Source organism: Peromyscus maniculatus, chromosome 4, assembly GCF_049852395.1.
Source record: "Peromyscus maniculatus bairdii isolate BWxNUB_F1_BW_parent chromosome 4, HU_Pman_BW_mat_3.1, whole genome shotgun sequence".
Taxonomy (NCBI): domain Eukaryota; kingdom Metazoa; phylum Chordata; class Mammalia; order Rodentia; family Cricetidae; genus Peromyscus; species Peromyscus maniculatus.
Genome location: NC_134855.1, coordinates 62,267,984 through 62,279,063, shown reverse-complemented (window position 1 = coordinate 62,279,063; position 11,080 = coordinate 62,267,984). Strand labels below are relative to the sequence as shown.

General features: G+C 53.5%; 1 protein-coding gene across 2 annotated transcripts in view; it reads right to left on the bottom strand.

Moving 5' to 3' along the window:
* Positions 1-5,508: 5,508 nt before the first annotated feature.
* Slc43a1 (solute carrier family 43 member 1) overlaps positions 5,509-11,080 on the bottom strand; it is a 28,393-nt gene continuing 22,821 nt past the window's right edge. For both annotated transcript variants that reach the window (XM_076569823.1, XM_006989650.4), the window contains 4 exons: positions 9,879-10,020; positions 9,543-9,616; positions 7,950-8,073; positions 5,509-6,226 (listed from right to left, as the gene is read on the bottom strand). In XM_076569823.1, the coding sequence (XP_076425938.1) occupies positions 6,080-6,226; positions 7,950-8,073; positions 9,543-9,616; positions 9,879-10,020 (487 nt within the window). In that variant the 3' untranslated portion in view covers positions 5,509-6,079. The remainder of the gene's footprint in view (positions 6,227-7,949; positions 8,074-9,542; positions 9,617-9,878; positions 10,021-11,080) is intronic.

Here is an 11,080-nt window from a genome sequence, read left to right as displayed (position 1 = left end):
ACGTGTGTGTGTGAGCCTCAGGAAGAAGCCTAGAGCAATACTGCTCCCCAATGGCCCCCACCGCAGCCACTGACAGCCCAGACAGACCAAGGGACGCCCATCACGTGCACACCCACACTCTCCAGCTCTCTCTCTCTCACACGAACACACACAAAATGGAGCTTTGTGGCACGTTGCAAGCACACCAGCCACCCACGGGTCCCACAAACAGGCAGATGCACCTCAGATACGGACGTGGACCCACGCCCTCTCATCCAGGACCCCACACCCAGCAATCTCACAAGCTCAGGGCCCCAGCCTCTCCAAACAATCCAGATTGACAGCTTTGAGCGTGGCACTCCAAAATAGAAGAGATGGGCAAAGCCATGTTTTCCAACCCCCACCCATGTCCGGATAAGGAAACTGAGGCCAGAGTGTTCAGGAATGGACTTATCCATGACTCCCCTAACTCCTGAAAGAAGCAAAAATCCATTCACCTCCCGCATTCCATGAGTGTGTGTCCCCATTCTGCATGCTTCATCTTTCAGACACCCAGTGTCGACGCTAGCTCCGCTTTTCTCTAATCTCCTACATCTACTCGGTTCCCAAGTCCCCCTCCTGGCCCCTGTCCATGCTCTGCTTCCTAGGCCCGCCACCTCCCTGCTGAAGCTCCTCATTACCTCGTGCCTGGAACAGGGAAGAAAATGGAAGTAATCTCTACTCTGCTTTTTCTGCTCTCGGCCTCCCCGCCTCCCGCTCAGCCTGCCCACAGTGACTAGACTCATCTGGCCGAACGGTGCATCATGTCACTACGTCACTCTGGAACCTGCCGTGGCTCCCCCACTGCCTTCAGATTCAAGGTAAAACACCTTATCCAGGCGCCAGAGGGGTTTGCACTGTCGAGAAACAGCTGCCAGTCAAGCCTCCACCCTCGGTGGCCACCGGCCAACCTTCTCTCTAACGCTTGAACGTTTGTGTCCACCTGGCCACCTGGTTTGGTACACTAGAAACCCAGAAATCTATTTTGAATGCTACCTCAAGTCCCTTCGTCTCCCCCAAATTAGGAAACTCCTCCCTGCTCTTCTCAGATCACAGACTCCAGAGGCCTTTCCTCAAGGCCAAGACTGCACCTCCCTACCTGCCGGCAGGGCTCTTTACTGCCCTTCAAAGTACAGAGAAGATGAAGTGGCCCAGAGGGCGGCTGCCCCCTATTGACCACCGTGGGAAGCACAGACAGGCTTTGTCATCTCAAACTGCAGCGTGAGCATGCAGGCGCCTGGGGAGAGGAATAGAAGGACGCCAGATGACAAGCTTCATAAGCCCTTAAGCCTCTCAGGTTCTTACACCCAGAGTGGGGGGTGATGGTGTTTTCAGCCCAGTTTTCCGAGCAGCTGGCTACCCACTTTAGATCTCTAATCTGTGAGAGAGCTCTTCTATAAAAACATGAAGACTGGGCTTCCAGGACCCTTCAGAAGGGAAAGTTGGCCAACAAACTCCAAGAGGACACAAAACCAGGAACCGTCCAGGTGGCAGGCCCAAGGTCCAGCCGGGGTCAGGTTTCTCTATGAATTTTTAATGCTTCCAGCCAAACCTGTCAGATGTCCTGAAACCTGAGAATCCATCTCCGTTCATCTAGACAAGATGCCCTTCTCTATCCCACTGCTCTGGGGCCGGGCCACAGAGGGGGCTCCGGGGCAACTCTGCTCAGGGCACGCGGTTTGGAGGAGGAGAAGGATGGAGATCTGCTTGCTCTCCCCTTCCTAGCTGCGCGACCTCGGCGAATTCTCCCGATGTCCCTTTTTGTTGGTACTCCTGGTTTGGACATCTGGGGGTGGGGTGGGGGAGGGGCGGCGACACAGATTCCCCAAGGTAACTGAGCTGTAGTGGGGAGCAAGTGCCTAGCAGGCCGGTGTCTTTGTCAGGGCTGTCCTTCCCACAAGCCCTGTCTCTTCTCCTGTCTCCTGTCATTTTTTTCTTCCACCAACAGAAGTGTCTGTCTGTCTGTTTGACTGTCTGTCTGTCTCTCTCTCTCTCTGAAGGTGGGACTCTAATTGATTTTGGTCTCCCCAGTCACCTCCTAATAGCCTGAGCCTCAAAAATCTCCCAAGGACTACAGATGAAAAGGGAGAGGGAGGTTAGAAAGTGGGCAAGGCCGGCTGAAGAGTGGGGAGAAAGGAGGAGCCAGAGATGGAAACCCCTGAGGGAGGGGATGGGAAGAAAGGGGCCAGCTCAGAGAAGAGCCAGGTGCAGATCACCCCTTTATCTCACTCCATTATCATCTTTCCTTACCCATGGCCTCCACCCTCTCTTTTTCCTTCCTGGCACCTTCTCCGAGCCAGATCCCATCACACCAGAGACAGCCACAGTGGGGGGGGGGGGGGAGGATGGCACGGGACACAATAGGAGGAAGTGGGCCCCCATTTTTCCAGTCCTTTCTATCTGACTGATGGAAAGACAGTTCCTGACCCCACCTCGGAATCAAATACCCAGTAGTAGCCCAGGGTTCTGCATTTTATCAAGTGGAGAAGGTCTGTAAGTGCTCTCAAGTCTGAGAGTCATCTTCTGGAGGGTGAGGAGGGGAGGGAGGAGGGAGAGCAGACAGGACAACTCAAAAGGAAGTTGGCGCTCCTCCCCAAACATACACACTTGGTGGAAGCTGTGGATGGGAACTCCATGTAGCGGACAGTGGGTACGAACAGGCGCTTACCCTGTAATCCCAGTACTAGGGTGGCTGGGGCAAGAGGACAGTCATGAGTTTGAGACCAGCCTGGCCTATATAAGGAGTTCCGGGCTAACCTGAGGTACAAAGTGAGGTCCTGTTTGGTTTTTTGTTTTTGAAAACAAAAGGCAAAATGGATAATATGATAAGTGGAGAAAGGGACCCAAATTGTATGGGGTGGGACATAGCCAAGATGAGGCTGGGAAGTAGCCAAAAGTGGGACTTGACACATGCAAGGCGTGCCCACCCACCCTTCTTCATGGCCACCTGAGACTCTGCCTTGCTGGACCCAAGATTCGGAGATGGGTAATCACAGAGGAAGGCGCTCCCACTAGCTTTCTGGGGAGGAGAGCCAGATAGCAAGCGTTTCATTCCCCAAGACCAGTGAACCTCTAATAGGGTGCATCTCAGGAATATGTGGGTCCGCATGTGTCACCACCCTAACCGGGGCCCTCTGCACCCGCGGGAACTCAGCTGTGTCCAGCTTCCTTCTGACCTGTTCACTCCGGCCTTCCCCAGCCCCCAGTTCCAGATCATCTGCATAAAGTTCCAATTAACACGTTTTCCTAGAGCTGTTTGCGATCCCTGAACTCGCTCCCAACCCAGAGCCGGCTTCCTGCCGCCCCCTCGTCCCTCGGATCGCAGCTCCATTAACCCTTGAGGCCCAGGCGGCTCCGGTTGGCCTCTGGCCTGTCTTTTTGTAGAAGTCAGCGAGCCGGGACGCACCCCTAGGCGGCTGACTACTCAAAGGGCGAGCCAGAGACCGGTGCTCCTCCGGAAAACGACAGGCGTTCGCCCGCCCCTCTTTCTGGGAAGAGATGAGGAGGGGGACTTCTCCCGGGAGACTCGGGGCGTCGAAATTCCTCGTTCCTCATCCTCCGGCCCCCGCACCCCTCCTCCCGGCAAGGCACCCTCTCCCCTCCCCAGCCATCTGTTCCTCTAGGCAGCGCAGCGACAAACACGGCTCTAGCTTGCTTCCGCCCCTACCCAGCCCCCTCCCCAAACTTCCCTCATCCCCGGGAGTGGGAGAATGATGACACCCCTCTCCTAGAAGGCCCACATGTCGGCCTCCATCTCTCACTCAGCCGCTAGCCTCAGCTGGGCAGAGTAACTGGAGGCCCCCTTCTCCTTCTTCTGAGGGGCCCGTGGGGCTGGAGAGAGAATGCTTCATGGCTGGGGATCGGGGGCGGGGTAGGGTGGAGGCGTAGAGGAGATCTCGGGAAAAGGCAGAGCAAACAGAGGTAGGAAGACCGAGGCCCGGGTGCCAGAAGCGTGGATCTGAGCGCAGTGGTCTGGGGTTCCCCTCCTGGCTTGCCACCCCGCGAGTTGGCCACCCGCAAACATGCAGCGCCGCCTGCTGGGCACTCCGAGGACCGCGTGCGCACACACGCACCCACTGGGCTTCCTGTGCCCGTCTTCATTAGACTGCCTGGTGGGATGCCAGCCAGGTCCCTTGATGGCTTGAGGTTGGCAAAATTAGAGTCCTGGGAGGGAAGAGAACGCAGGGAGACTCTGACAGGCCCTCCGGGAGTTAGCCAGCCTCAGTGACAGGATCTCACCCATTCTGAGATTTTTCTTGCGCACAAAAGGCCACGGAGGGAGTCAGGAGTCTGCTTAGAGTCGCCATCTGCCGTGTGACTTCCCTCCAGACCTCCCTGTAGTTCTGTCATTTGAAGATGGGTGGGTCATTCTGCTTTATTTATCCCTCAAGAGAAGTCAGAACAAACAGGGAAGTTCATCCGGCATGCTATCCTCCGGCCCTAACAGTTGGGGGTCCTGCACGGGGTGCGGGGGCGCCAAGACTTTACTGGAGACCCTCCAAAGTCAGAGGTGCTCATCTGCCAATCCAGCACTTGGGAAGCTGAGGCAACATGATTGCAACGTCTACACAGTGAATTTAGCCAGTCTAGCCTTGGCTAAAGCATGAGACCCTCAAACACACTAACAAGTCCCCTCAGCCCCGAGAACCAGAAGGCTTGGGTAATCCTTTCTGTCCCTGACTGTCCATCAGGGCTTCGGTAGTGACATTGCTACCTGGCCTTGCCTAGTTATTCCCCGCCCCTCTGTACCACACTTGGCTTTGGCCTTAACCTTTCTGGTGCTGTACACTGCTAACCTCTCCAATTATAGCTGGGATGAAATGACTCACCTGCATGGAAGACAGATCGCCAGCTGGCATTTAGTGGCTCTGCCAGTCTATGACTAACTGCTAAGGCTTTCTCTCCCAGGGCACAGACTAGTGAAAGGTGAGATAAACAAGGTCACGTCTTCCTGATATGTCTCTCATCATTCGAGATGGTGTTTTCTTTATAATTGATTTATTTCATGTGCATTGGTGTTTTGCCTGCATGTCTGTCTGTGTGAGGGTGTCAGATCTTGGAGTTACAGACAGTTGTGGGCTGCCATGTGGGTGCCGGGAATTGAACCCAGGTCCTCTGGAAAGCAGTCAGTGTTTTTTATGTCCTAAGCCATCTCTCCAGCCCCACCCCCGGTGTTTCCTTTAAATGTGAATAATTTTAAAGCCTGACTTTAATGTTTAAATGTAAGTTCAGTGTAACATAAAGCTCAGAATTTGCCTGTTTTAAGATAAAATAAGTGTTGTAGGCCCCAGACATGACTTAGTGGGTACTGGGCATTGAACCTGGGATCTCTGGGAGAAGTGCTCTTAACCACTGAGTCATCTCTCCAGCTCCCCCTCCCCCCTCCCATCATCCTTCTTAAATTCCGAGGCAAGCTTGGTGAGACAGAGGGATGGAGGTGTGGAAAGACCATAACCCACTCCCTCCAGTCAGATACACACCAGCCAGACGTTCATTTCCCTTTTTATTTCCTCTAAGACCTGTAAGAAACAGCACCAGGGAGGGAACCCGCCCTCCAGCCCCAACCCAGTCGTGGATACAGCCAGCACCTCAGCCCCTCCTGCAGGAAAGGTCGCCATGCGCATGTGCACAGGATGTGCGTGTGCACACTCGGCAGCTGCGATCTTAGGAGAGTCTGTTCACTGATCCCATGAGTCTTCAGAGGCAGTGCCACAGAGGAGGCTCCTGGGGCAAGTGTGGAGAAAGGGCAGCCCCACATTCTGGGGCTTCCTCCAGTCCAAGAAGACGGCCCAGGACCACTGGAATAGGCACTGTCTTCAGTTAACGGACAGCTTGCTTTGGAGAAGATGTTTAAAGGCTGGGTTTTTTTGTTTTGTTTTGTTTTGGAGGTTTTTGTTTTGTTTCCCTTTTTGCAAGTCCCTACAAAAATAGAACTCTTAGTATTTATAACTCCACGGCCCCTCGGCTCCATGCACACGGTGCGGGAAGAAGCCACTGAGGCATTCCCTTTGCTTTATCAAGCCGTGGTCGTCTGTCCTCCAAGTCCCTTAGCCTCGGGAGTCTATGTAGCCACCTTGGAATCATTGAGCACCTTCTGTGGGTCTGGAAAACTGGTGGCGTACTCTCTCTGGAGATGGGACCGGTAGTAGAAGAGGTAGGAAGGCAGCAGAAATCCCAGGAAGGAAAGAATCAGGAGGCCCAGGTTCACCTTCAGAGCGTGGAAAGAGAAGCAAAAAAAGTCCAATTAGCCCTACAGATCAGAGATCCAGATGCGCCGTGCTCTCTCTGTTCCTGGACCCTGGACGGTAGAGGTCAACCAAGCAGAGTTCTCCCGAGAACACCGCCAGACTGCGACACACCTTCCCTAGACCCTGTAACCTACCTATCCCTTCATTTGTAAGTTACACCACTAATAAACCTCCCTTTTAACTAAAAAAAGAAAAAGAAAGAAAAAAAGAAAAAAAAAAAAAAAGAAAGTCCAATTAGGACTAGCAGGATGCACCCTCTTCAGGGACTTGGCCTGAGACTCCCAACGGGGAGGGTAGCTCAACCGCCTGTACTCCAGGTCCAGGACCAGGAGAAGAAACATGGTCAGACCCAGCAGGTGTGGTGACTCTTTCACCAGCATCTCAGATGGTCAGCAACCTGGCAAAGGGGCTGAGGTGAGAACACTAATGTCTAGGAAGTGACGGTCGGGCTCCACGATGCAACACTCTCTGGAGTGGCGACACCTATGCCCCAGAAGCCTGGCTCATGCCAGCCAGTAGGATCCCCCTGCAGTGTCAAGAAGAAGTTCTTGGGCGTGGTCAAAAGAACCAGATGGATATCTAGCCAGCCTGGAGCACAGATGACTTGCCACGCCCAGGACTGTGCCCTTCACAAGCTCCCTCGGATCACATCCTACTCCATGACTCATGTGTGACTTTGGGCAAAGAATCTCATCTGAGTGCCTCCTTCACAGGTCTACTGTGGAAAGACTACGTGAAAAAAAAAAAAAGAAGAAAGAAAAAGAAAAGAAAAAAACAAGAAAAAAAGCCAGTATGCTTGGCACAGCAACTTCTCAGCAAGCTGGGGGGAGGGTAATTTGTCACAGTTCTCTCAGAAGGAGGGTCCATGGCGGAGCGCCCCACAAGCAGAAATCAGGGAGGTGGATGAGAGTTCTGCGAGGAAAGGCCTTAATGACAACAGTGATACCCACACAGAAGGCACCCTGCCACTGAACCCTGTTTCAAGAGTCCTGAGAGAGGATGCCTGCATCACGTCATTCTAGTGAATGGGACTAGAGGTGCCTGCTGCATGCAGTCCAGGACTCTGGCCAGGCCAGGACACAACTTACCTGGAACCCTATTAAAACAAATCCTGGGGCTGGGGAGATAGATCAGGGGGAAAAGCTTTCAGCACGTGAATGAGGACCAGAGTTCGGGTCCCCAAAACCCATATAAATGTTGCGTGGGAGTGGTGCTCCACCCGTAATTCTCGTTCCCTGGAGAAAACTGGTTAACTAGACTGTCCACATCGCTAAGCTCTGGGTTCAACTAAGAGACCCTGCCTCAGTGAATAAGGCGCAAAGCAATCAAGGAATACTCCCAATGTCAATCTTGGGCTTCCACATATGCACATAGACACACACAAGCATGAGGAGACGCATACACACTTACCCCACACATGATAAAGCTTTCAAAAATAAAACAGAATAAAAGCAAGCCCTTGGAACCAGATCAAGAGAGTGACTGATGTGAGGCTGGGAGACGTGTGTTTTTAACTCTCCGGGCAGGGTTCTGATGAGCAGACAGCCTGACAAACCCACATTAGGGAATCTCCAAGGCACCTCCTGGCTGGGATGCAAAGAGAGGTGCCAGCCCACGCCAGCCCTCGCCCCTTCCCCAGCATTGGGAAGTGCTCCCCGGGCCCCGCGTTGAAGCGGCTCTCACCCAGAAGGGGTCTCCACGCAGAGGTCCCACCACGGCCATGAAGAGCAGCTGCTGCAGCAGAGCAAATAGGGCACTGATGAGCGACTGCAGGCCTGTCAGCGTCCCAAAATGATTGGATGGGAACCTATCCAGAAGGACATCCAAGAGTCAGAGGCAGGACCTCCTCCAGCCCAGCAACCTCTCTGCCTCCCACTTCCTCCCCTAACAGCAGGGATAGGATGAGCTTCACTGGGCTATTCATGTTGTTCTTTCCATAATGTTTACCGAGCTTCTCCTCTGTGCAGACACTGTTCTGAGTGCTGGAGAAAAGCAGTGAACTAAACAGCTCTCTTGAGTGGTGGTATAAACAAGATAAATAAATGCAGAGCGTGTTAATGCTAAGAGCTAAGGAGACAAGCTAAACAGAGAGGTGGGATCCTGCAGGGGAGCCAGGGACTTGCAGATGAGGTGGCCGGAGGCAGCCATACCAAAAAGACAGACAGGTATGCCCCCCGAGAAGGTGAGAAGGTAAAACTGTAAACCCTGCAGGTATCTGGGGGAAGCATGATCCAGCGACATCACTAAGTGCAAAGGCCCTCGGGAAAGAACATACTTAGGGTATGTTGTTTACAGGTCGGCTGAAGGAGAGTGACAGGGAGACTGGGGAAGGGAAGGAGCTAGGTCTTTAGGAATTTTGGCCCTATTCTGGAGCAAGGGGAGATGAGAAACCACGCGAGATATGAAGAGTTACTGTGTCCTAACTAGTGAGCCAGCCCATGTTGAAAGGAGACTGGGAGGGGGGTGCACACCTTTAATCCCAGCACTCAGGAGGCAGAGGCAGGAGGGTCTCTGAGTTCGAAGCCAGCCTGGTCTATACAGAGTGAATTCCAGGACAACCAGGGTTGCACAGAGAAACCCTGTCTCAAAAAACACAAACAAATGGGGGTAGCGCCAGCGAGAGGTGATGCAGCTTGGCAGTGATCCACGCTGGCGATGAACGTGGGGTGGAGGGGGACTGAGACAGTCAAGGTTGGGAAACCAGATGTGGGCACGTGAAAAGTGGAGCCAAGAGGACTGCAGATACCCCGGATATGAGTGTTCAGAGAAAAGCCATCAAAGGTGACTGGACGGTGCAGGGGAGGGGCTGCCCTCTGCTGAGACCCCTATAAGGAGGTGTAGCCAAACACCCACCCAGACCCTTCTAGGGAAGGGACACTGCGTGATGTGATCCGTGCAGAGAAGTCTCTCAACAGTGCCTTGCAGTTGGAATGAGGAGAGAAAGGAACCAGGGATGTTCATCGGGACACTATAAGAAATCTCTACGAGACAGGCATGGGGAGGGAGGCCTCAACCCAGGCCCAGGGCCAAAAAGTTCATCAGACCAGGCCTTCCCATTTTCTTCGGGAAAGACATGACTTTGGCGTCTCTGTGAATAGGGGGTGGGCTCTCTGTGATCACTGGCTTCTGTGATCACTTTCCCCTGTGACAGTCACTACTGAAGGGAGGCCAGGAGAAAGGCTGCTTTAGAGGAAGTTGGGCCCCTTTCAGCTCTAGCTAAAAATCCCTAACTACTCAGGCAAAGCTCCAGAAGGCAACATGGTCCATGTGACTCACACTGCAGCGTAGAGACCTCCACAGGCCGAGTGGAAGAAACCACGAACCATGGTGTGCAGGACAAAGGACACCAACTGAAACCCAAGAGAGAGAAGAGGGTCAGAAAGATCAAGGCAGAGAGAAGCGGGACATGGGTCTTGCCGGGCCATCTATACAGTTCTACCCTGACCCAACCCCCCACCAACATAATCTAACAGGTACACCTCCCGGAGAACCCGGGAAACAGACCCGGAACAGAGGCCTGCTTCTGTGGTATACAGACGCCGGTAGAGCATTCCCATCGGGGGGGGGGGGGGGGGGGTCTAGGAATGGAGAGGAGTGGAGGAAAGTAGGTACCTGCAGGTGGAGGTTGCTGACGAGGCAGGTGACGCCAAAACCCACCAGCAGAATGTTGGTCAGGGTGAAGGCATTGATGGCATTGGTGAGCTTTTGGATCTTTCGGTAGCGTGGTCTGGTGAACTTGGTGGCAGTCCCATCCCTGAAAAGAACAGGCCATCACTGGCTGCTGCCTGGAACTCCTGGAAGCTCCTTGGTACCAGCCTGGTCTCAACCCCTGCTGGTGCGCCTACAGAGTTAGGAAAGCCACAAAGGCGGAACACCATTTCTCTGTCTAGATAGATGGCTTAGCCAATGAAGGCCTTGCCTTGCAAACATAACAATCTGAGTTCTAACCCCCAAATCCCATGCTTAAAAAAAAAAATCTAGGTGTGGCTAAGCATCATAGCACACGCTTTAATCCTGGCACTCAGGAGGCAGAGGCAGGCAGAGCTCTGTGAGTTCAAGGCCAGCCTGGACTACATAATGAGTGCTAGACTGGTCTAAAAAATAAATCTGGGCGTAGTGGTATACACCTGTAAACTCAATCCTGGGGAAGTGGAGACAGGTGGGTCCCTGGATCTCACTTGCCAGCCAGTCTAGCCGACTGGGCAAGCTCCAGATCAATAAGAGAACCTATCTCAAAAACAAAACCCAGCATGGGCAGCACCTGAGGAACAACAGCCAAGGTTGTCCTCTGACCTCCACAAACGTGTGCACGCTCATGCACGTACATACACACTCACCTGAAAAAAACAAAGAAAGTCGTTTCTCCATAAGTGTGGTTTCCTCCCTAACTAGACGAGCATCAACTTGCGGGGGCACTTAAACGTCAATCTACAGGTCTACGCCCAGAATGCCGAATGTCCAGAAGCCCGGGAACTGGCAGGGCAAGTGTCCCAAGCATGTCCCTTCATACACACTGAAGTCAGGAGATCATAGATACGAAGGAAGGTGGAGAAGGGATCCCTCACACCAACTGTCCCACAAAAACCAGGTGGCCCTCTGGGCGGAGCCCGCCATGACGACCGCCCAGAACCACAACCAAGAGCTCAGGACCAGCTCGGGAAAGAGGTCAGCAGGCTGGGATGAGAGCAGACTGCTCATCTGCCGAGGATGGGCTCTGTGAATGGGCGGTCACACATGGAGAGCAGAAAGTAGAGAGAGAAAGGTTGGAGCCCAGGAAACAAACGGAAGCCACTGGGCCCACCCTTAGACACCTT